We start from the raw sequence: 25,226 nt of genomic DNA, 5'->3' as shown, positions 1-25,226 counted from the left end.
TGACAGAGCAACCAGTTTCAATTGGGGTCATGAGGTCAGATGTCACAGCTTGGGGTAGCAGAGCAGAGAGGACTGGGGTCACATTCCACAGAAAGGCAGATGCATCCTCAGCTGGCGCCACTGGAACCCAAAGACTCCAACATGGGACAGGTGACCAGTGAGCAGAGAGTCTCTCCTTGCAACAACCCAAAACCATTGTCAGGACATCCCAGTAGGGATGGGCCCAAGTCCTAGGGCAACAGAGGCTGAGAGGCCCTGAAGCCCATGCCACACACATCCAGCTTTGTCAAGCAGGAACACGAACTGTGGAAGGGTAGACGGCCAAGAACCCAGTCCTTTCTGAACTGGGAGAACACTGTGTTCTTAAAGAAAAAAAAAAAAGGAGATATATTCAAGCAGCTCAGGACACTGGGGTTTGGGTGCATGGGGAAGCCAGGCGACCTTGGAAGAGGGACTTGGAAGAGGCAGGATGGCGTCCAGGGCCAGAGGGCATAGGACAGAAGTTTCTTGGTATCTGGAATCTTCTCTTCTGTCTCTAGGCTCTGGTCACATCAGGACATGCTGAACAGAGAGGACAGGTCAGGGCCAGATCTGAGTCAGAGAGCAGAGTCACTGCAGCAGTGCAGAATCGGTCAGCTCGCCAAGCTATGGAGAGTTGTGAGCAGAGAGGGACTTGCCACCCACCTGCCCATAGACCGGAAGGAGGCCTCACTGCCATGCAACAGCAACAAAGACCTGGAGACTCCTGCCCTCTGCAAGAATACACCCACCTACCCATCCATCTTCATATCCATCATCCATCCATGCAGCCCACCATCAACCCACCCATCCATCCACCAATCCATCCATCCACACACCCATCCATCCACCCACCACCCACCCATCCACACACCCATCCATCCATCCACCCACCACTCCACATGTCCATCCATCCATCCACACATCCATCCATCCATCCATCCACACACCCATCCATCCATCCATCTATCTATCCACACATCCATCCATCCATCCACACATCCCCACACTCATCCATCCATCCACCCATCCACACACCCATCCACCCATCCACCCACCCATCCACCCATCCACCCATCCACACACCCATCCACACACCCATCCACCCATCCACACACCCACCCACTCATTCACCCATCTATCCATACATCCACCCATCCACCCACCCACCCATCCACACATCCATTCATCCGTCCCCCACTCATCTACCCATCCTCTATTTCTCTGAGTCCCATCTGAGCTTGAATGGACACCATGGCCATGTGCACAGCTAAGCTGTGCCCCAGTTCCCCTGGAGTGGCATATGAATGTTTATGACCATTCGGCTCCACTTCCCATTCTCTTTCACCCTCACATGTCATGGAACAGTTGCCCCACAGGTGAACTCCACTTAGAAAGTTTCAAGAGAGTCACTCTCAGCATGCTGCACCACACCCACCTCGTTTCCTGGTCTTCTGTGACTTCAGCTGACCTGTGGGCAGGAGAAGGTTAGGTATTACTTCTCTATCTGGGGACACTGGACATTTCTGACCTATTGTTTAGGACCTTGAGTGTCCATAAAAACTGGTGCCATTTTGAGTTTTCTAGCACAAAGCAAGCATCAGTACACACTTGCTGCCTAACAAATAAGCCCAAACAGACAGAAGCGAGAACAGCCAAGCCAGTAGTGTTGCTTAGAATTAGCCGGGTGTGGGAAGGCATCAACCACACCCTATCTACCTCCTCAACAGACCAGCAGCTCCTGCCTGGGGTGTGTGGTGGGGGATCATGTCTCACCCTGGTGCCCCTTGTGAACTCACCCGTCCTCCTCTTCCACTGTCTGTGGCTTCTCTTCAGGTCTGGGAAGGACAAACTCGGGCTGGGGTCTTGTGCTGTGGACAGACAGAACAGGTGACAAGAGTGGGGGACACTGGGCTGAACCCATTGGCCTGCCTGGCCCTAGGGTGACCTTGATCTCTTCGAGAGAATTTAAGAAACAGTCTTGCTGCCCTTGGGAGTGTTGAAAGGGGGACACAGGCCAGGATGGGACACACATTACCCACAATCAAGGAGTGAGGAGTGGGGTAGGGCTGCTCATCTGTCTCTCTCTTCGAGATAGGGTCTCATGTAGCCCAGGATGGCTTTGAACTCTATATAGCTCAAGTCAAGGATGACCTTGAACTCTTGATCCTCCTGCTTCTACCTCATGCCTGGGATGGGGATGACAAGCATGTGACACCATGCCTTGTTTCTGTGGCACTGGGTGCTTTGTACGTACTAAGCAAGCCCTTTACCCACTGAGCCATCTCTCCCAACACCAAAAGGCAAAAGTATTGAGTCATGTAGGGACACTGGTTGGTCCCAACCAAGTGGAAGCCACCCAACCACCCTTTAAATGAGAACTGGCCTCAGGCCTGGACCTCTCATAGGGCCCTTCCCTTCACAGAGCCTCAAGAGTCACAGTCCCACTCTTCAGAGTGCTGCCCCTCACAGAGTATCACTCATCACAGGCCCCGCTCCCTCAGATGCCCTACACACCTCTCCCTCTTGGCTCTCAGTCTCTCTTCTTCATACCTGAAAGATAAAGATGAGAAATAGGGACTGGAGAAATGCTCAGTGGTTCAGAGCACTGGCTGAGCTTGCAGAGGACCCGGGTTCAATTCACAGCACCCACATGGCAGCTAACAACCATCCATAACTCCAGTTCCAAGTGACCTGCTGCCCTCTTCTGACCTCTGTGGGCAATGCTGACACAGGTGCACCTACCTACATGCAAGCAATACACTCATACACATAAAATAAAAATAAAAAATTTTAAAAGATAAGATGAGAAATAGCCGGGCATGGTGGTGCACACCTTTAATCGCAGCACTCAGGAGGCAGAGGCAGGGAGATCTCTGTGAGTTTGAGGCCAGCCTGGTCTACATAGTTTCAGGCTAGCTGGGGCTACAGGGAAACCCTGTCTCAAAAAGACCAAAAAAAAAAAAAAAAAAAAAAAAAAGATGAGAAATAAATCAGGACACACACCCCAGCTCCCACTGAGAGCCACAGACTGGAAGTGGAGGGTGGGTGATGGCCTGGGAAGCAGATGGAGTTGGCATGGAAATCGGGATACAGCTTCAGGGTGGGAAGATGGAAGGTTCTGAAGATGGTGGAGGAGATGGCTGAATGGCTGTATGAATGAGCTGAAGCATGGTTACAATGGTGAATTTTCTGTAATGTGTATTTTTATTTATTTTTAAGGCAGGTTTTTTTTTTCGGTCTTTTTGAGACAGGGTCTCCCTGTAGCCCCAGCTGGCCTGGAGCTCACTATGTAGACCAGGCTAGCCTTGAACTCACAGAGATCTGCCTGCCTCTGCCTCCCAAGTGCTGGGATTAAAGGCATGTGCCACCATGCCCGGCAAGGCAGTTTATTTTAATCATGTGTGTCTGTGTGTGGGTTTGTGCACATGAGAGTGAAGTACTTGCAGAGGCCAGAAGAGGGAGTCAGAGCCTCCTGAAATTGAAGTTACAAATGGTTGCTAGCTGCCATGTGGGAACCTAACCCAGGTCTTCTGCAAGAACAGCTAGTGCTCTTGACTGCTAAACTGGCTCTCCAGCCCTGCAATGAGGCAGTGGGGAGGTGCTGGTTACATAGTCTAGGGGGAACCTTGAGGGAAGTAGGGAAGTAGTCCCTGGGTTGGGTCCCCTGATGGGTCCCCTGTTCCCCTCCCTGCTGAGTCTGGATTAGGGTGTCGCCCACACTCACTGCAGGACACATTCCGGGATCTGCACATGCTCCATGGGGATCAACTGCTCCAGCTCTTCCAGGCTGTGCACGTACTGGATCTTACTAATGAACTTGACACTGGCAGGAGAGGACAGGGGAGACAAGGGGTCACCGGAGAGAGCCACGTCCCCACATTACCCAGTGGGAGAAGTTGCCCGGGTTGGCCTCGAGCTCACAATCCTCCTGCCTCAGCCTGTCTACCCCCTCCCCTGGGTGCTTGGACCACAGGCATGTGTCATGACACCCTACTTGGTGACATGCTTTGTGTCTATTTTCCTGCATGTCAAGTCAGAACTTGGCTTAAGCACTGAGGAAGGATTTGGGGAGAAAGATGGATGGGGAAACAGGACCAGTTAACAGACCAACAGAGATTTTGCAGCTGGACATCACAGTGGCCACTTTGGGCTGCAAATAAATGATAAACACTTCACACATACTCCTTTATTTATTGATTTTTTTTTGGTCTTTTTGAGACAGGGTCTCCCTGTACCTCCAGCTGGCCTGGAACTCACTATGTGGACCAGGCTGGCCTGGAACTCACAGAGATCTGCCTGCCTTTGCCTCCCAAGTGTTGGGACTAAAGGTGTGAGCTACCATGTCAGCTTTATGGATTAATTTTTGATGTAGGGTCACCCTGTAATCCCAGCTGGCCTCGAGCTTGCTATGTAGCCGAGGCTGGCCTTGAACTTACACAGACTCACCTGCTTTTGCCTCCTGGGTGCTAGGATTAAAGGTGTGCGCCACCACACTCGGCAATATATTCTTTTTCTCATATTTATCCATTGTGTGTGTGTGTGTGTGTGTGTGTGTGTGTGTGTGTGTGTGTACAAATTGCAGGGGAAAGTTCTCTTATATCATGTTGATACTGGAGATCAAACTCAGGTCATCAGGTTTGGTGGTAAGTGCCTTTACCCACTGAGTCATCTTGCCAGCCCTTCAAATGTATTTTTATCAGGCAGATGTCTGTGAGATGGAGACCAGCCTGGGCTATAGGGAGACCCTGTCTGAAAAAACAAAAGCAAAAAAAAAAAAAAAACCCAACAACAACACATTGTGGGAGCGTGAGGACCTGAGTTTGAATCCCCGGCACCCAAACAAAAGGCCAGACGTGGTGGCGTACACTTGTAACCCCTGTGCTGGGGAGGCAGACAAGGGGATCCTGGGGGGCTTGCTGGCCAGCCAGACTAGCTGAATCGATGAGATCCAGATTCAGTGAGACAGTGCCTCAAAAATAGGGTGGAGCTGCAAACACAGCTGAGCGGTGAAGAGCACTGGCTGTGCCTGCAGAGGACCTGGGTTTGGTTCCCAGCACGCACATGGGAGCTGACAACCATCTGTAATTCCAGTTCTAAGGGATCCGATGCCCTCTTCTGGTCTCCCCAACATTGCATGCATGCAAGCAAAACACTCATATACACTAAAATAGATTATAAACAAACAAACAAATAAATAAATAAACAAATAAATACATAAATACATAAATAGGATGGATGCCAGAGAATTTTCCCTCATGGTTTGGGCACACAGACAGCCCAGCAAGTCCAAGACATCACCTGATAAAGGGACGAGAGATGGCCAGCACAGTCCGAATGAACCAGGACGGGTGGACAATGATGAGGGATTTGAGATTCTTCCGCAGCCTGTGGAAACAGAGAAAGGAGCTGACCGGGAGAGGCATGGAGGAGAGAGCCCAGGAGGGCTGGTGCGGGCAGGATGGACACATTACAGGAGCAGAAACTACCACCACCATCCTTCTCCATCCCTCCCTCCCATCCATCTATCCATCCATCTCTCTCCATCTATCCCTGTCTCTCCATCCATCCCTCCCTCTCCATCTATCCATCCCTTTCATCTATCCATCCCTCTCTGTCTGTCCCTCCCTCTCCGTCCATCCAACCCTCTCCATTTATCCCTTCCTCTCCTTCATCTCTCTCCATCCATCCCCCTTGGACTCCATCTGCCTATGATCTGCCGGCAGGAACCTGCACCATGTGGTCCCTGTGTCCTCTTAGTGGACCATATCCAGGGCACCTCAGAAGTGCAGAGCAGGCCCCCAGGTTAAGAGAAGTCAGGACTGTATCAACCTCTAGTGCCAGAGGATGGCCAGTGTGCCCCTTCATCTCCCCCACTGTCCTACTTTGAAGGAAGTGCTTGCATGTTCAACTTTAAAGTCATTTTGTGACTTTTAAAATAAAACACAAAGGGTAGAAAGAGCCCAGTGTTCACTATCAGATCAACAGACAAACCCTGTGTGGCCCAATCACAGGCTGGAATATTACTCAGTAATTATAGAACGGTATTCTATTCTGACCTGTGCTCCAAAGCTGCTGGCCTTGAGGGCACGGTGCTCAGTGACATGAATCAGACACACAGGTACACACTGCAGTGTCCCACCCTCCACAGATTCCTAGTGTCATCAGCCACCAGCCAAGGTCCAGAGCAACCTGGAATGAATCTCCCCCAAGGGTTCGGAGAATCCCACCTCCGGTCAATCATGTGGTAGCACTTCTTTAGCCAGCCGATGCCCGGCATCCTCCGCCGCGGTGTGGCGCCGTTAAGGTACACGATCATGTAATCCTCGGCCACGAGCAGCTCCAGGCTGCTGATGACATACCTGCTCCCGTGTGGAAAAGGTTCTCATGCGGAGGCCGCCCTGGTACCTGCCCTGGGTGCCCCCACCCTGCTGGGCCAGCCACACCTGCGCAGGTGGCGACACAGCCAAGCAGGTGAGTTCCGGAAGGCACCTTCTGGAAGGGGAGTGAATCCGGGTGTGCGCACAGTGCGCACTCGGAGTTCTGGCTCCCATCCCAAGCACCCAGCTTCCTAAATGGCGGAACTTCCACCTGAGACCGTAGGCTCACATCTGCTTTGTTGCTTAAAATTTTTTTTTCAGATAATCTCACTGTATAGGCCAGGCTGGCCCGAAAACCAACAGACATCCACCTGTCTCAGTCTCTGCCTCCTGGGTGCTGGAATTAAAGGCTTGACCACCACGACCAGCACATTTCTTAAAATTAATTAAAAATTTTTTTTTTGTTCTTTTTGAGACAGGGTCTCCCTGTAGCCCCAGCTGTCCTGGAACTCACTATGTAGACCAGGCTGGCCTTGAACTCACAGAGATCCACCTGCCTCTGCCTCCTGAGTGCTGGGATTAAAGGCATGCCCCACCACACCCTGGCAATTAAATTTTTTTTTCAGACAGGGTCTCCCTGTAGCCCCAGCTAGCTTGAAATTCCCTATGTAAACCAGGCTGGCCCCAAACTTGCTATACAGACCAGGCTAGCCCTGAACTGGCTATATAGACCAGGCTGGCCTCTAACTTAGAGATTTGCCTAGTTCTGCCTCCTGAGTGCTGAGATTAAAGGCCTGTGCACAGGCCTAGCAAAAAAATATTTGTTTTTAAAGAGAGGAGCTTATTCTGCAGCCCAGGCTATCCTGGAACTTGCAATCCTCCTGCCTCAGCCTCCCCAGCCTGCAGCTACTCTCTTCACTGAGTGGCACCTTCCAGGGTTCCCAGAGAGATTCTCAGAGCCCAGAGTACCCAGAGTGGGTCCATGGTTCCCTGAACTGGCAGGTCACCCCAGCGGACTTCAACATACAGGAAGAGGTTCTCCATGATGTAGTGGTAGTCGGGGGCGGTGCTGTCCGGGAGGAAGCAGGCAGCAAAGACGATAATGGCGTTGAGACCTTCCCCATAGTACCCTGGGGAGAGACACCCTGTGAGTATCAGGGAAGCACAGATAGGCCCCAGGCCCCCAAATATCAACCCTCACCACCCTAGACACCCCAGTGGCATCTTCAGTTTGTTCTGCTACCCCTGGAAATGAGAGGAGGGCTTAACATTTCCAGGAATTAGAGGAGGCCGAGATCCCCAGAGGACCTCTGACGGTACTCCAGCCTCCTGGTGTCCCAGGTGATTGAGGCAATGAGGAGGTTGCGAGCACACACCTCCGTGAGTGACCACCTTCATGTACGGTCGGATCATGTGCAAGTCTATGCGATGTTCTTGCTCCCCGATGATCACCGTCCGCCACAGGCGACCATTGGCAGCGCCGCCTTCTGCTGCACCATCGCCAAACAGATCCGCACTGTCTCCCGGCATGTTCTTGGCGGTGGCCACTGGGGTATCATCTGCCAGAAGGTCGGGTGAGCAGAGGGCGTGTGAGCCTGGATCGCTTTTTAAAAAATATTTCTTTTTATTTTATGTGTGTTTTGTCTGCGTATAAGTGCACCTGTGTTGTGCAATGCCCACTGGGGTCAGAGGAGGGTGTTGGAGCTCCTGGAACTGGAGTTATGGATGGTTGTTAGCTACCATGGGGGTGCTGGGAACTGAACCTGGGTCCTCTTCAAGAGCAGCAGTGCTCTTAACCGCTGAGCCAGCTCTGTAGCCCTGAGCCTGGATACCTGTCCTAGCCCCTTCTGTCTGTCCTCACCTCCTCAGACTACAGATATTTCCCGTTCTGATGCCTGTGATGGTTAATGCTGTCAGCTTGACAGGATCCAGAATCACCCGTGGAGACAAGACTGGACCTGTCTGTGAGGGGGTTTCTGGATTAGGTTAATCAGGAGGGAAGACCACCCTGAATGTGGGCTGCGCCCCTGGGCTGGGGTCCTGGACTGAATGAAAAGGAGAAAATGAGCTGAGCCCCAGCACGCAGCTCTCGCCACTTCCTGACTGGACTGCAGCCCCAGCACGCAGCTCTCGCCACTTCCTGACTGGACTGCAGCCCCAGCACGCAGCTCTCGCCACTTCCTGACTGGACTGCAGCCCCAGCACGCAGCTCTCGCCACTTCCTGACTGGACTGCAGCCCCAGCACGCAGCTCTCGCCACTTCCTGACTGGACTGCAGCCCCAGCACGCAGCTCTCGCCACTTCCTGACTGGACTGCAGCCCCAGCACGCAGCTCTCGCCACTTCCTGACTGGACTGCAGCCCCAGCACGCAGCTCTCGCCACTTCCTGACTGGACTGCAGCCCCAGCACGCAGCTCTCGCCACTTCCTGACTGGACTGCAGCCCCAGCACGCAGCTCTCGCCACTTCCTGACTGGACTGCAGCCCCAGCACGCAGCTCTCGCCACTTCCTGACTGGACTGCAGCCCCAGCACGCAGCTCTCGCCACTTCCTGACTGGACTGCAGCCCCAGCACGCAGCTCTCGCCACTTCCTGACTGGACTGCAGCCCCAGCACGCAGCTCTCGCCACTTCCTGACTGGACTGCAGCCCCAGCACGCAGCTCTCGCCACTTCCTGACTGGACTGCAGCCCCAGCACGCAGCTCTCGCCACTTCCTGACTGGACTGCAGCCCCAGCACGCAGCTCTCGCCACTTCCTGACTGGACTGCAGCCCCAGCACGCAGCTCTCGCCACTTCCTGACTGGACTGCAGCCCCAGCACGCAGCTCTCGCCACTTCCTGACTGGACTGCAGCCCCAGCACGCAGCTCTCGCCACTTCCTGACTGGACTGCAGCCCCAGCACGCAGCTCTCGCCACTTCCTGACTGGACTGCAGCCCCAGCACGCAGCTCTCGCCACTTCCTGACTGGACTGCAGCCCCAGCACGCAGCTCTCGCCACTTCCTGACTGGACTGCAGCCCCAGCACGCAGCTCTCGCCACTTCCTGACTGGACTGCAGCCCCAGCACGCAGCTCTCGCCACTTCCTGACTGGACTGCAGCCCCAGCACGCAGCTCTCGCCACTTCCTGACTGGACTGCAGCCCCAGCACGCAGCTCTCGCCACTTCCTGACTGGACTGCAGCCCCAGCACGCAGCTCTCGCCACTTCCTGACTGGACTGCAGCCCCAGCACGCAGCTCTCGCCACTTCCTGACTGGACTGCAGCCCCAGCACGCAGCTCTCGCCACTTCCTGACTGGACTGCAGCCCCAGCACGCAGCTCTCGCCACTTCCTGACTGGACTGCAGCCCCAGCACGCAGCTCTCGCCACTTCCTGACTGGACTGCAGCCCCAGCACGCAGCTCTCGCCACTTCCTGACTGGACTGCAGCCCCAGCACGCAGCTCTCGCCACTTCCTGACTGGACTGCAGCCCCAGCACGCAGCTCTCGCCACTTCCTGACTGGACTGCAGCCCCAGCACGCAGCTCTCGCCACTTCCTGACTGGACTGCAGCCCCAGCACGCAGCTCTCGCCACTTCCTGACTGGACTGCAGCCCCAGCACGCAGCTCTCGCCACTTCCTGACTGGACTGCAGCCCCAGCACGCAGCTCTCGCCACTTCCTGACTGGACTGCAGCCCCAGCACGCAGCTCTCGCCACTTCCTGACTGGACTGCAGCCCCAGCACGCAGCTCTCGCCACTTCCTGACTGGACTGCAGCCCCAGCACGCAGCTCTCGCCACTTCCTGACTGGACTGCAGCCCCAGCACGCAGCTCTCGCCACTTCCTGACTGGACTGCAGCCCCAGCACGCAGCTCTCGCCACTTCCTGACTGGACTGCAGCCCCAGCACGCAGCTCTCGCCACTTCCTGACTGGACTGCAGCCCCAGCACGCAGCTCTCGCCACTTCCTGACTGGACTGCAGCCCCAGCACGCAGCTCTCGCCACTTCCTGACTGGACTGCAGCCCCAGCACGCAGCTCTCGCCACTTCCTGACTGGACTGCAGCCCCAGCACGCAGCTCTCGCCACTTCCTGACTGGACTGCAGCCCCAGCACGCAGCTCTCGCCACTTCCTGACTGGACTGCAGCCCCAGCACGCAGCTCTCGCCACTTCCTGACTGGACTGCAGCCCCAGCACGCAGCTCTCGCCACTTCCTGACTGGACTGCAGCCCCAGCACGCAGCTCTCGCCACTTCCTGACTGGACTGCAGCCCCAGCACGCAGCTCTCGCCACTTCCTGACTGGACTGCAGCCCCAGCACGCAGCTCTCGCCACTTCCTGACTGGACTGCAGCCCCAGCACGCAGCTCTCGCCACTTCCTGACTGGACTGCAGCCCCAGCACGCAGCTCTCGCCACTTCCTGACTGGACTGCAGCCCCAGCACGCAGCTCTCGCCACTTCCTGACTGGACTGCAGCCCCAGCACGCAGCTCTCGCCACTTCCTGACTGGACTGCAGCCCCAGCACGCAGCTCTCGCCACTTCCTGACTGGACTGCAGCCCCAGCACGCAGCTCTCGCCACTTCCTGACTGGACTGCAGCCCCAGCACGCAGCTCTCGCCACTTCCTGACTGGACTGCAGCCCCAGCACGCAGCTCTCGCCACTTCCTGACTGGACTGATCCTCCTGCCTCTGCCTCCCAAGTGCTGGGATTAAAGGCGTGTGCCACCATGCCAGCCTATGAGCCAAATTTTAATGTTTTGTTTTTTCTCCTGGCTAGGTTGGGATAGTCTGTCTCAAGGATGGAGCTGTAGTACCCACTGCCGCCTACAGGTGGAAGTCTTGCCACAGAAGCTGCTGGAAGAGTGGCGCCAAGCCCAGGCAGCAACTGGGACACGTGATGTAAGGGCGGGAGCAAAGTACTCAGCAGCTGCTAGAGGTCCGGCAGGCTGTGTACTCAGGCCGGTGTGCACAGCTTCTACAGCGGTCCCGGGGAATTGCAGAGAAGGTTATGGAGGGCCCTACATTCGCAGATGATTTCACTAGGCACGTGGCAGGTGTTGCACTAGCTTCTATTTCCCAATCAACCAGTCGTGACTCTCACCTCCCTGTCCCCGTCCCTGTCCCCAGCTGCGGGGACAGGGACACCCATGTCCTTCTTTCTCAGTCCCTCCCCTGCATCTGTCAGTCATCAAAGACCTAAGAGCTCATAGCAGAAAGAAATGCACAGAACTGATCACTAGGACACTTCTAGAGACTTCCATGGCACCTCAACAGTGCCCTGGGAATGGCATGTTCCAGGAGAAACTCGGAAATGCTCATTCCTGAAGAACCATCTCTATTGGCCACTCTCTATCGCGTTTGTTTATTGGTTTTTTGAGACCGGATCTGACTATATAGCCCAGACTGGCCTGGAACTCATGGCAATCCTCTCGATTCATTGTAGTGGGTGATCTTGGTTGTCACCGTGACAGGATCCAGAATCACTGTGGAGACAAGACTGGACCTGTCTGTGAGGGGGTTTCTGGATTAGGTTAATCAGGAGGGAAGACCACCCTGAATGTGGGCTGCGCCCCTGGGCTGGGGTCCTGGACTGAATGAAAAGGAGAAAATGAGCTGAGCCCCAGCACGCAGCTCTCGCCACTTCCTGACTGGACTGCAGCCCCAGCACGCAGCTCTCGCCACTTCCTGACTGGACTGCAGCCCCAGCACGCAGCTCTCGCCACTTCCTGACTGGACTGCAGCCCCAGCACGCAGCTCTCGCCACTTCCTGACTGGACTGCAGCCCCAGCACGCAGCTCTCGCCACTTCCTGACTGGACTGCAGCCCCAGCACGCAGCTCTCGCCACTTCCTGACTGGACTGCAGCCCCAGCACGCAGCTCTCGCCACTTCCTGACTGGACTGCAGCCCCAGCACGCAGCTCTCGCCACTTCCTGACTGGACTGCAGCCCCAGCACGCAGCTCTCGCCACTTCCTGACTGGACTGCAGCCCCAGCACGCAGCTCTCGCCACTTCCTGACTGGACTGCAGCCCCAGCACGCAGCTCTCGCCACTTCCTGACTGGACTGCAGCCACAACGGGAGCAGCTGCCTCACGCTCCTGCCACCACGATGGACTGTGCCCTCAAACTGTGAGCCAGACTAAACCTCTCATCTCCTTTAAGTTGCTGTGTCAGGTGTTTTGTCACAGCAATGAACAAAGAGATTACATGGCTGCAAGACTTGCCTATCTTCCTCTGGCTCCATTGCCATCTCTCACAGGAAGTCCCCAATGATTGAACCCCAAGCCAGATACTCTCCCAGGTTCCCCCACCCCAAGGCCTCCTTCACCCCCATCTGGCTGGTTTACTGCTTTTTTTTTGTTGTTATAATTTTGAGACAAGGTCACATAAGACAACATAGCGCTGGCTGGTCTCAAACTTGGCATCCTCCTGCTTCCACTTCGTGAGTGCTGGGGTTATAAACACTATTTAAAAAGCCACAGGCCAGCCAGGTGTGGTGGTGCATGCCTGTAGTCCCAGCACTTGGGAAGCAGAGGCAGATGGATCTCTGTGAGTTCAAGGCCAGCCTGGTCTACATAGTGAGTTCCAGGACAGCTGGGGCTACAGGGAGACCCTGTCTCAAAAAGACCAAAAAAAAAAAAAAAAAAAAAAAAAAAAAAAAAAAAAGCCACAGGTCAGAGCTGTGTCTGTGGCTCAGTGGATGGAGTACTTGTAGCTTAGTGGTTAGAGTGCGTGTAGCTCAGTGGGTAGAGTGCTTGTAGTTTAGTGGGCAGAGTGTTCTCATAGCACACACAAAGGCCCTGAGTTCATCCCCAGCATCTCACAAACCAGGTGTCACACACCTGTCATCTCAGCACTCAAGAGACAGAGGGAGGGGATCTCTGAGATCCAAGACCAGCCTGGTCTACGTAGGGAGTCCAGGGCAGCTGGGGCTACAGGAAGACCCTGTCTCAAAAAACAAAACAGAAATACATATATTTAACACAGGTCTGGGGGAAACAAGTGTCTTCAGTTCCCCGACCAATGGTGTCTCCCAGAGTCAGGATGGCTGGGGCCACAGAAGCCACAAGGAAGGGGCCACTGAGACTGGAGGCCACATGGCTACATGGGGGCCAGGCAGGATGGGGCAGCCTGAGGGACCCCACCTTCCCACTCCAGTTCGTTGCCATTTCCCAGGAACTCCAGTGAGTCAGTCTCATCTGGGGTCTCGATGTCATCCACGTTGATATCCAGATCATCGGGGGTGTCCAGGAAGTCATCAGACAGCAGGGAACCCTCACTCTGGTCCAGGGAGATGTTGATGTCAGGGGCCACCAGCGTCTTCCTCTTCCGATGGGCTCCATCAAAGTTCAAGGTGGAGGGAGGGGCTGCCAGGAACCAGATACAGTAAAGAGGCAATCAGTCTCTCTCCCAGCTTCCCACTGCTATGTAATCAAGGATGACCCTGAACTCCTGATCCTTCTGCCTCCACCTCCCCAGTGCTTGGTTTGTATGGTGCTGGGCATGGGACCCAGGGCTTCCTGCCCACTATGCAAGCACACTACCCACCGAACTTAAGCATTCTACCAGCTGAGTTACCAGCCCTCTACCCACAAGCACTCTACCCAGTGAGCTATAGTCCTAGCAGATCTGGTCTCTGCCCTACTAAATTGTCCCTAGGGGTTAATGTCAAGCTGAGCTTAGCAGGGCTGGGCCTTCAGAGGGAACCCGGGAGAAAAGCAATTCTTGGTCCCCACAGTGTCTGAAGGACCCCAGCATCACTGTGCTGAGTGAAAGGTCTCTAACAACTCTGTGGGGAGTCCTGTCCTTCAGGTACTAGGAACAGTATTCGTTTATCTTGATGAATGGCCCAGCTCTGCCAGGTGTGACAACACAGGCCTGTCATTCTAGACACTCAGCACATTGAGGGTGGTTTAAAGTTCAAGGGCAGCCTGGGCCAGAGTGAGCCATGTCTCACAAAACCAAGGGCAAGAGGCCAGAAAGATGGCCCAGTGGGTGCTTGTCGCCAAGCCTGATAACCCGAATTCAATCTCTAGAACCCTCATGGTGAGAGAACACACATAGGTTTTTCTCTGACCTCCACACCTGTGCTGTGACACATACTTGTCCCCTGGCCTCTGCCCAAGACTAAATAAAAGAGTTTTAAAAATATTTTATTCCTATTTTCTGTGTATGAGTGTTTTGCCTGCATATATGTAAGTGTAGCCCTGTCGTGAAATGCCCACAGAGATCGGAAAATGGTCTCAGATCCCCTGGAACTGGAGTTATGGAGGGTTAACTGCCATGTGGGTGCTGGGAACTGAACCCAAGTCCTCTGCAAGAGCAGCCAGTGCTCTTAACTGCTGAGCCATCTCTCCAGTCCAAAGAGAATAAAGACGTTTTTAAAAAGGGTTGTAGATGGAATAGCCCCTGTCTAGACTCCCAAGAGATCTGCCTGCTTCTGCCTCCCAAGTGCTGGGATTAAAGGAGTGCACCACCACGCCCAGTTTCATATATTTATTTTTATTTTGCTGCAGGGCCCCTTGTGGGTGTGTGGCTGCCTCACCTGTAATTCTAGAAAAGTCTTGTACACACTGGGCAGGGACACTGGGAACTCAAGGCCAGCCTAGGCAACTTGGCCAGATCCTGTCAAAAAGTAGTGAAAACAGGACTGGGGTGAGGCTCAGAGGAGAGGCAGAGCCCCTGCCTAGAATCCTCAGTGAGGGGCTGGGGGCGTGGCTCAGGGGTAGAGTGACAGCCTAGGAACCCCCAGTGAGGGGCTAGGGATGTGGGTTGGAGGTAAAGGCCCGGCCTTCTACATGCAGGTCCTGAGTTCATTTCCCAGCACCAAGAATTAAAAGTTAAAGAGACAGTTCTCTCTTTTATTTGAGGAGTCCTGAGCATCTGGTCTGAGCTGCCCCTTCAGGAGATAGAAATAAATTTGAGTTTCAAGAAAAACATCAAAGGAAAACCCCTCACGTCCTTCGCAGGGTCTGGGCAGTGTTGTTTCTACGTCCCACACAGCTTTGCACTGCAGGCTCAGAATCTGAGGGTGTGATGGGTGTGGGGTGACTCACGCGGGTCATGTTGGGCTGAGATTCATCTCTAGGTTAGTGCGAGGGAATTCAGTGGGAATAGGTAAAAGCTTTACTGATGTCCAGCACTGAAGGTCTTTGCACAGGGTGACAGTAAGATTGACTTAAAAGTTGACAGTTGTCACTAATAGGTGACTGAAGGACAGGGAGTTGAGGCAGAGTACTATCAAGCTTAAATATCAAATGGAAATTTCCAGAAAGACAGAAAGAGAGGCTGGTGGGAATAACCAAAATAACTAAGTCATGCGTGGTGTTGCCCACCTGTCATCCCAGCACTCTGGAGGTAGAGGAGGGATCAGGTGTTCAAGGTCATCCTCAGCTACATAGTGAGTGTAGTGGTTTGAATGAAAATGCTCCTGCTCCAGCCACCTCCTGCCACCACGCCTCCCCGCCATGACAGACAGTAATTCCCCTGGAACCGTAAATGCAAATAAACCCTTCCTTCTATAAGTTGCTTGGGTCAGTGTTTCTATCACAGCAACAGAAAAGTAACTATACAGTGGGTTTAAGACCAGCCTGGACTACTGTTAGGGTTCAGATACACAGCGGCACTGCTCCCTCACCTACAGGGTCTCACGGGTTCTACAAGCCCCTGAGATAAGCACTTCCTATCTTAGCAGACATTTTCCCTAACCAGAAGGGAATCTGTCCCATGTGTTCCTTTGCTAATAAACTCTATTCTGCTGGAGTTTTATCTGTGTCCTGGTGCTCTCTCCTGATCAACCTGATTCATCCATTGGCTACTTTACCTATCAACTACCTAATACACTGTCTCATAAAAATAAGCAAAGCAAAAAGTAGAGGACCTGGGTTCAATTCCCAGCACCTACATGGCAGCTAACAAGCGTCCACAACTCCATTGCCAAAGGATCCAGTGCCCTCTTCTGGCCTTCTCAGGCACTGCACACACATGGTGCACTTAGAAATACGCAGGCAATACACTTCTACACATAAAATAAATGTTCAAAATGTTCAAAACAATAAACCAATTTGAAAAAAAGAATACATAAATTTAAAAAAATCATTATGGGGGAGTTGTGGGAGGGTGCCATTGGGGACGGGGGTATAAAGATGATTAAGATTGTTTGAGCTGTTCTATATGAAATACACAAAAAATTTTAAAAAATTTTTTGAAAGTTATGATTAAAAGAACAGATAAAAAAATTAAATACAGGGGTGTCGGGGATTTAGCTCAGTGGTAGAGTGCTGGCCTAGCAAGCGCGCAAGGTCCTGGGTTTGGTCCTCAGCTCCGAAAAAAAAACCAAACAAACAAAGTCTCCATATTCATATTATTAGTTTCTTGTAACTTTCCAGAATAAAATACACATTTTGTTACATTTTAATATAAACTGTTGTATTTATATTTCTTTTTAAAAATATTTTATTATTTTTATTTTATGTGTATGCGTGTATTGTCTGCATGTAGGTAAGTGCACCCGTGTTGTGCAATGGTTGCAGAGGACAGAAGAGGCTGTCAGATTCCCTAGAACTGGAGTTACAGATAGTTGTTAGCTGCCATGTGGGTGCTGGGATTCGAACCCGGGTCTCCTACAAGAACACCCAGTGCTCTTAACCACTGAACCATCTCTCCAGCCCCTACTTTATATTTCTTAAATAATATGTCTTGATGATCTTTCTATATCAGTTGTAGAGAGTATACTCTTAGTCGTTGTTTGATTATTCCAAACTATTTCATATACCATGCTTTTACAGACCTAAATAATGAATATTTGCTTTAAGCTGTGGTACTGTTAATAAACCAAAATTTAGTAAACAGATGGCTAGCTCATGATAGAATTTGGAAAGCACAAAATATGGTACTACTGTTTAACTTCGTTTTTTTCTGTCATTAATTTAAATAGTATTGTAAATATTGTTTACTATTGTAAGTGTAATAAATCCCACACTACTGTGACACAGAAAAAAAATCATTATAAAATGGCATTTATCGCCAGGTGTGGTGGTGCATGCCTTTAATCCCAGCACTCAGGAGGCAGAGGCAGGCGGATCTCTGTGAGTGTGGTCTCCATAGTGAATCCAGGCCAGGCCAGCTAGGGCTACAGGGAGATCCTGTCTCAAAAAGACCAAAAAAAAGAAAGAAAAAAAAGGCATTTATCCTAAAAACAAAAAACCTGTGAGGCATGGTGAGGTCTATCCAGCACTTGGGAGGTGGAGGCAGGAGGATCAAGAGTTTGAGGTTATCTTTGGCTACATAGGGAGGTTAAGTTAGCCTAAACAGCATGAGACCCTATCTCAGACCAAACCAAAAATAACTAAACAGAGGCTGGAGAGATGGCTCATCCATTTAGAGCACTAGCTTCTCTTGCAGAGGACTTGGGTTGGAATCCCAGCACCCACATGGTGGCAAACAACTGTTTCTGAGTTCCAGGGAATCTGTGCCCTCTTTTGTCCTCCACAGGTATTGCATGACACAGGTGCACTTACACGCATGCAGGCAGAACACTCATACACATAAAAAATAAATAAATAAAAATCTTAAAAAGAAGTGATCAATAAACAGAGAAAGAAGAAACGGTTTCCACTAACTGTCTCTCTGGCCCATCTTGCCCTTTTGCCTGGTCTGTGACGGAACATCTTAGTCCCTCCATGGGTGATCTAGAAACGGGTGATACTGCTGGATTCACAGATTTGTACAGACCATGAGTCTACCCCACCCTGCACCACACCCCGAACTCATCCTCCTCTCAATTGGAAGATACTTAGATAAGATCCAAACCTGAACTTGGGGGTCTGGAGGAATAAGAAATCATTGGGGGAATATAAAATGGCTTTAGTGCAACTTATCATACAAGTGTAAGAGTGGATATTTAGGAAGGCCCACAGGCTGCAAGCATGAGATGTCCAATTCAGTCCCTTCTGGAACCGGTCATGCCATGTAGCTGAGCACAGTGGGAGGCTGAGGCAGGAGGATTGCCACAGGTGAGGCCAGCCAAGGCACAGAATGACTTCAAGACCATGCTGGGAAAATTAACAAGACTGTCTCAAAAGAAAGGCCGGGGCTGTGGCTCGGGGCGGGGCGGGGGGGGGGTAGAGTGACAGTTTATAATCCCTCAGTGAGGGGCTGGGCTCAGGGGTAGAGTGACAGCCTAGAATCCCCAGTCAGGGTGTGCGGGCGTGGCTCAGGGTAGAGTGACAGCCTAGAATCCCCAGTGAGGGTGTGCGGGCGTGGCTCAGGGTAGAGTGACAGCCTAGAATCCCCAGTGAGGGGTTGCGGGCGTGGCTCAGGGTAGAGTGACAGCCTAGAATCCCCAGTGAGGGGTTGGGGGCGTGGCTCAGGGTAGAGTGACAGTCTAGACTCCCCAGTGAGGGGCTGGGGGCGTGGCCCAGGGTAGAGTGACAGCCTAGAATGCCCAGTGAGGGGCTGGGGCAGGTCTCAGTGCTGAAGGCCTGGATGCAAATAAAAGCAGATGGGGAGATTTGGAGGATGACGAACAGGCATTGGAGTTGCCCTGTGATATGGAGGCAGAGTTGAGACTTTGCTTCTACAGGCTGAAGACAGCCGGGCCCAGGTGTCAGTCCTGGGGTCTGTTCTGGGCTCACTCCCTCAGCCTCAGAATGAGTTGTCTGTACTTCAGTTTGACCTGCTGGTTCTCTGTCTATCAATGACACTGCCCTGGAACTCCCGGCAATCCTCTTGCCTCAGCCTCCCTAGTACTGGGATTCATGGCATGCACCGCCCTTAAATCAAATACATATATTATAGTATATATGTAGACCAGCTCTCACAGAGATCTGCCTGCCTCTGCCTCCTACGTGGGGACTATTGGCATGTGCCACCTCACCTGGTTCCCTGCTTTATTTTTTGAGACAGGGTCTCTCACAGGGACTCACAGATTTGGGTAACCTGGCTGGGTAGTGAACCCCAGGGATGCTCCTGTCTCTGTCCCTGTGAAACACCACATCCACATACTTTCCTTTGTGTTGAGGATTTGAACTCAGGTCATCATGTTTGCACAGCAAACACGTCACCACTGAGCCTGACTTAGTCTCCTCACTATACCCACACCTCCCTACTCTGTGAAGCATTTAATCTATGAAGAATTGGAAGCACAGGGGACTGGAGAGCCGGCTCAGTGGTTAAGAGCACTGGCTGCTCTTGCAGAGAACCTGGGGTTTGGTTCCCAGCACCCACATGGCAGCTGACAACTATTTGTAACTTCAGTTCCAAGTGATCTGCCGCCCTCTTCTGGCCTCTGCAGGCATTGTATGCATAGGTGCACCTACATACATGCAGACAAAATACTCATACACATAAAAGAATTTTTTTGTTTTTGGTCTTTTTGAGACAGGGTCTCCCTGTAGCCCCAGCTGTCCTGGACCTCACTAGATAGACCAGGCTGGCCTTGAACTCAAGGAGATCCGCCTGCCTCTGCCTCCTGAGTGCTGGGACTAAAGGCATGTGCCACCATGCCTGGCTACATAAAATAATTTTTGTTTTTGGTCTTTTTTTGTTTTGTTTTTGTTTTTGTTTTGAGACAGGGTCTCCTGTAGCCCCAGCTGTCCTGGAACTCACTATGTAGATCAGGCTGGCCTTGAACTCACAGAGATCCGCCTGCCTCTGCCTCCCAAGTGCTGGGATTAAAGGCGAGCGCCACCACGCCCGGCTATAAAATATATATTTTTTTAAGTATTGGAGGGGCTGGAGAGATGGCTCAGTGGTTAAGAGCACTGGCTGCTCTTGCAGAGGACCCGGATTCGATTCCCAGCACCCACATGGCGGCTACAAACCGTCCTTAACTCCAGTTCCAGGAGAATCCGAAGCCCTCTTCTGACCTCCGAAGCATCACACGACAGGGTGCACTCACATACATGCAGGCGATACACTCATACACATAAAATAAAATATTTTAAAATAAAGAATTGGAGGCATAGAGACACTGAAAAACCAATCTGAGGAACACCAAGTGAGACGTGGTTTTGACAAGAGTGACCCTAACCACGTGACCCCTACCCTGCCAGCCTCGAGACACAGCAGCCCCTCTCCTACACTGACACCATGCGTGTACCCTCTGAGAATTAACTGGACCCAGGATACAGAGCTCTCGTTTCCCAGCACTGGGTGAACTTACAGGAGGAGTCTTCCACTGTGCTGCCCAGTAGCTCCATCCCCGAGTCTTCTGGGAGGGGCCTGTGGAAGCCACAAGAAAAGGGAGTCACACGCAGCAGGAGGAACATGAGTCACCCCACCATGTCCCCCCAAGTGTGTTGCGAGAAAAAAAAATGGTAAGAAAATGTATTAGACACAGAAAATAACGCACTCCGTATCAGCCCTACCTTGGAAGAGAAAATTCACGAACCATCTGTGTAGGAAGAGGGTATTCAACAGAGCCACGCCCCCAGCCCCTCACTGGGGGATTCTAGACCGTCACTCTACCCTGAGCAACGCCCCAGCCCCTCACTGGGGATTCTAGGCTGTCACTCTACCCCTGAGCCACGCCCCAGCCCCTCACTGGGGACTCTAGGCCGTCACTCTACCCCTGAGCCACGCCCCCAGCCCCTCACTGGGGACTCTAGGCTGTCACTCCACATCTGTGTTACACCTCTAGTCCTCACCATATGATCTTATTTGTTCTTCTCAGTCGATCTTGAAGGCAGACTGAAGCCCAACTCATAGAGAGGAAACTAAGGCTGGGGACAGACACAATTGCAGGTGTTGAAGATTGGCTGCATTGAGATTTTGCCCTTCAACACTGCTCTTTACCACCATGGGGTGGCTGGTCAGCAAGCTGCACAAAGCCCCTTGGCAAGAAGGTAGCAGGTCCCTGTGCTACAGGAAGACTTATTTCACCCTGTATTGTCTAGGAAAATTTTCCCCCAACTAGAATCTTGCTGTGTAGCCAAGGCTGGCTCAGAACTGACGATCCTTCTACCTCAGGCACTGAGGAATCTGGGATCCCCGGCCATGGTCCAACCTCCCAGCACCCTGGGCAATTCTACTGGTTGCCAATCCTGGATTCTCACTGGGCCACAAGGCCTGCTGTGCAGCAAGTTTGCAGGCCAGCCTGGGAAACTGAGGAAAGCAGGTGGACCAGTGTGGGTGTGTGCAACACTGGGGCCTGTGAGCTTCTGAGGTACTTGAGTCCTCTCTGTGCCTCAGTTTCCCACATCTGCAGAGTAAGGTTGGCACGGATGTTGACTTTTTTGTTGTTCATTTAAGAAATGCTGGGTAGGGTTGGAGAGATAGATGACTCTCCTTAACACTGGCTGCTCTTGCAGAGGACCAAGTTTCAGTTCCTAGCACCCACATGGTGACTAACAACTGTCTATAACTCCAGTTCCAAGGGCTCCAATGCCCTCTTCTGACCTCTTCAGGCATTGCAGGACATGGGTGCACTTAAATTCAGGCAAACACTGACACACAGAAAAACTAAACACGTCTAAAAAAAAAAAATGATGGTGTTTTTAATCCCAGTACTCAGTAGAGGCATATCTGTGAGTTCTAGGCCAGCTGGGGCTACAAAGTGAGACACTGTCTCAGAAGCAAAACAAACAAAAAAGATGCATTTTATGGCTGGGGCGATGTCTCAATGTGTAAAGCCGTTGGCACACAAGCTAGAGGACCTGAGTTCAAATCCCCAGACCCACATAAAAGGCTGAGGATGGGCCAGGTGTGGTAGTGCATGCCTTTAATCCCAGCATTTGGGAGGCAGAGGCAGGCGGATCTTTGTGAGTTTGAGGCCAACCTGGTCTACATAGTGAATTCCAGGAGAGCTAGGGCTACAAGGAGACCCTGTCTCAAAACAAAACAAAACAAAACAAAACAAAACAAAACAAAACAAAACAAAACAAAAAGGCTGAGTATGGTATGTGTTCGTAAATCCAGACAGGGGAGTCCCTGGACCCCCAGCTGCATCAGTGAGCTCCAGGTTGAATGAAAGACCCTGTCTCTAAATGTGCACTGGCACACACCAGTCACAGGGTGGGGGCTGGTCTGCCCCCTGCAAGGCAGACAGACACCCCAGGTCTAAATCCCCAGATGGAAGGCTGCACACAGAAGCCTTTGTGCCACCACAGCTGGACCTGCTTCTAGAAGCCCCTGGGTCCTTCCAGGGACTAGGAAGGCAAAGGACTCCTTGGCCAAGTGCCAGGTGGGCGCTCAGAGAGCTCACAGTCCTGGTACTGTTCAGCCGCTGTGTTGGGAGTAGCCACTGTTGACTCAAGGATTCATGGGCAAGACACCCTGGGGTCTGCCCGGCAGGCCAGTCACCTGCTGACAGCGACACTGTGCTCTGATTCCTTTCTGTCCCCAGATGGTTTAGAAAGAAAAGACATAGTTTCAGTTTCTACCACCCTTCAGTTTTGTTTCTTCTACTTCTTTTTTAAAATTTCTTTTCTTTTTCATTTTTCTCGTTTTTTTTTTCTATTTTTTTGGGGGCGGTATTTTTGAGACTGGGTCTCTCTGTAACCCACACTACCCTGGAACTCACTATGTAGACCAGGCTGGCCTTGAACTCACAGAGATCCACCTGCCTCTGCCTCCCAAGTGCTGGGACTAAAGGCGTGCGCCACCACAACCAACTTCCTTTTTTTTTTTTTTTTTTTAAATTTTTTGCCTTTTTGAGACAGGGTTTCCCTGTCTCAAAAAGACAAAAAGTAAATAAATAAAAAACAAAAAAGGGTCTTTTGTAGTCCAAGCTGGCCTCAAAATCACTATGCAGTCAAGGATGACCTTGAACTCCTCTACCTTCCCAGTACTGGGATGATGGGTCTGTACCACCATGCCTGGTTTCTATGGTTCTAGAGATGAACTCAGGGCATTTTCTACCATTGAACTACCCCGCAACCCCTCACTGGGGGGATTCTAAGCTATTACTCTACCGCTGAGCCATACCCCCAGCCCCTCACTGGGGAATTCTAGGCAGGGGCTCTACTGCTGACACAGGGTCAAGTCTCTAGCACAGGCTGTCTTGGACCAAATAGCCTATCAGTCTACAGGTGTGGTGACCACGCCCATCGTGAACTGGCAGCCAGAGCTCGCCCTCAGGGATTCTTGGGGAAAATCCTTCCAGGAGGCTCAGACATGGTTTGCAGCATCTGCTGCCCTCCCCAGTGCAATGTGTATACCTGCGGACCAGTGCTGAAGCCTCACCTAGGCGGGTCCTCATCCTGCCACTCCTCCCTCACATCCACGCTTTCCATCCGGAGTGTGGCTTCTGTGGTCCCCATGGGAGCTGGGGAGACTGGCAGGCTCGAAGTTGGGGGTCCTGGAAGATCTGCAGATGGAGGGACAGATTGGACTAGACCATCTTTGTGGCCACACACACCCTTCTCACAGGAGCACACATCATCTTACTGAACCGTTCGAAGCACATGAAGTGTCCCATTTCACAGATGAGTGGATACAAGTTGAAAAAGCTAAGGAAACCTAGGTGGGTGTTTGAACACACGTGAGGGATTGAGCCTCCAGATTCTAGTACCTATAGGGACATGTCAAATCCATCCCTTCCAGAATAATCCATGACTTAAACTGACACATTCTGCCTCCCTTCCTTGGACCTCAACTGCAAAGCAACGAATTAAACAACAACAACAAATCAATCAACTCATTCATACTAAAGAATAACTGGTGAGCTCATTTTTTTCTGCTGTTGGGCTGGCAAGATGGCTTAGTGGGTAAAGGTGCTTGCTGCCAATCCTAAGGATCTGAATTTGATCCCTGGGACCATATGGTAGAAGAGGAGATGTGGTATGGTAAGTACACGCTCCAGCCCCCCCCCAATTAAAAATAAATAAATATATTTTAAAAAAACAAGTCACAGGTCTAAAGGTTAGCCTCAATCTCACAGAGATCCGCCTGCCTCTGGCTCCAGAGTGCTGGGATCAAAGGCGAGCACCACCACCTCTCACCCACACATGGCTTTTCCGTGGGTGCTGGGGATTTGAACTCAGGTCCTCCTGCTTCCAGGGCAAGTGCTTTATCTCCTAAGCAATCTCCCTGCCCATTTTGTATCCTTAAACCAGCGGTTTACAGCTGGATACAGTTCCTCTGCCTCCCTCTCCTTCAAGGGATATTCAGCCACATCCAGTGGTTTTGTGGGTCTTGTGACTCAGGGAATGAAGCGCTTCTGGGCGAGGCCAGCACTGCCCTGCACAGCCCCCTCCCCAAACGTAGGTGCTCACAGGGCAACGTCTCTGAAACCATATTTGAATTGAAATTGCTGTATGTCTCCCTATTTCAACATGGACAACAGGATTCCAGGGCCAAACTTAGCAGCCATCCATCACAGAATATTTTGATTTTGATTTTCCTCCATGCCAACCTCTGGTCACAGGCTCCCCATCTATCCCTGTGTCCCTGACCCACACACAGCCCATCTACGGCTGGTGTCTGAGGAGTGTTCTCAGAAGCCCACGAATGATGGGCCTGCAGGTACAACCAGGGCCTGGTGACTGAGGACCCTGGTGGGGAGGGAGGAGGCAGGGGCGGAGACTGGACCACAGTGTCATAATCCATTCATAGAGGAAGGACAGCCAGACACAGTACAGGAGGAAAAAAAATAATTATGTGTGCTCCGGGCAGCACATCTTCCAGCCAGGGAGCCTGGTCTGGCCAGGCAGAAATAAAGTTCACTAGGAGAGGACCCTCCCCCCATCCTGGGCTGGCCAGACCTTGGCTCCCCTAGCAAGGACCCTCAGCTCTAGATGCATCTGTGCCCCTAAATAGATTTCCAGATTCAGGGTGTGGTAGGTTTCCAGGGAGCGCCAGGCAGCAGCCAGAGACCAGTGGTGGAGGAAAAAGAAATCATAGGTAAGCAGGAAAAAGAACCCATGTTTCCAGCCCGGTGGGAATGTCTGTGAAATCTTTATATATATATATA

At 52.0% G+C, this 25,226-nt stretch overlaps 1 protein-coding gene across 5 annotated transcripts in view; it reads right to left on the bottom strand.

Annotated features, from left to right (window-relative positions):
* The window catches only part of Atcay (ATCAY kinesin light chain interacting caytaxin), a 26,019-nt gene continuing 793 nt past the window's right edge, over positions 1–25,226 (bottom strand). The window contains exons 2-13 of one of the 5 annotated variants that reach the window (XM_008837071.2): positions 23,473–23,621; positions 20,478–20,536; positions 13,459–13,680; positions 7,715–7,897; positions 7,366–7,468; positions 6,249–6,380; positions 5,320–5,406; positions 3,746–3,844; positions 2,536–2,571; positions 1,818–1,889; positions 1,457–1,489; positions 1–591 (exon numbers count right to left, since the gene is read on the bottom strand). In XM_008837071.2, coding sequence (XP_008835293.1) covers positions 552–591; positions 1,457–1,489; positions 1,818–1,889; positions 2,536–2,571; positions 3,746–3,844; positions 5,320–5,406; positions 6,249–6,380; positions 7,366–7,468; positions 7,715–7,897; positions 13,459–13,680; positions 20,478–20,536; positions 23,473–23,513 — 1,107 coding nt within the window. In that variant the 5' untranslated portion in view covers positions 23,514–23,621 and the 3' untranslated portion in view covers positions 1–551. Of the gene's footprint in view, positions 646–1,456; positions 1,490–1,817; positions 1,890–2,535; positions 2,572–3,745; positions 3,845–5,319; positions 5,407–6,248; positions 6,381–7,365; positions 7,469–7,714; positions 7,898–13,458; positions 13,681–20,477; positions 20,537–20,682; positions 20,741–23,472; positions 23,622–25,226 lie in introns of those variants that run through there. The other 4 variants (XM_008837069.3, XM_008837068.3, XM_008837070.3 and 1 more) reach the window with 4 other exon arrangements.

Source organism: Nannospalax galili, unplaced genomic scaffold (genome assembly GCF_000622305.1).
Source record: "Nannospalax galili isolate Female #2095 unplaced genomic scaffold, S.galili_v1.0 scaffold77, whole genome shotgun sequence".
Taxonomy (NCBI): Eukaryota; Metazoa; Chordata; class Mammalia; order Rodentia; family Spalacidae; genus Nannospalax; species Nannospalax galili.
The sequence above is the reverse complement of the archived record's forward strand: the minus strand, read 5'-3'. Positions and strand labels throughout refer to the sequence as shown.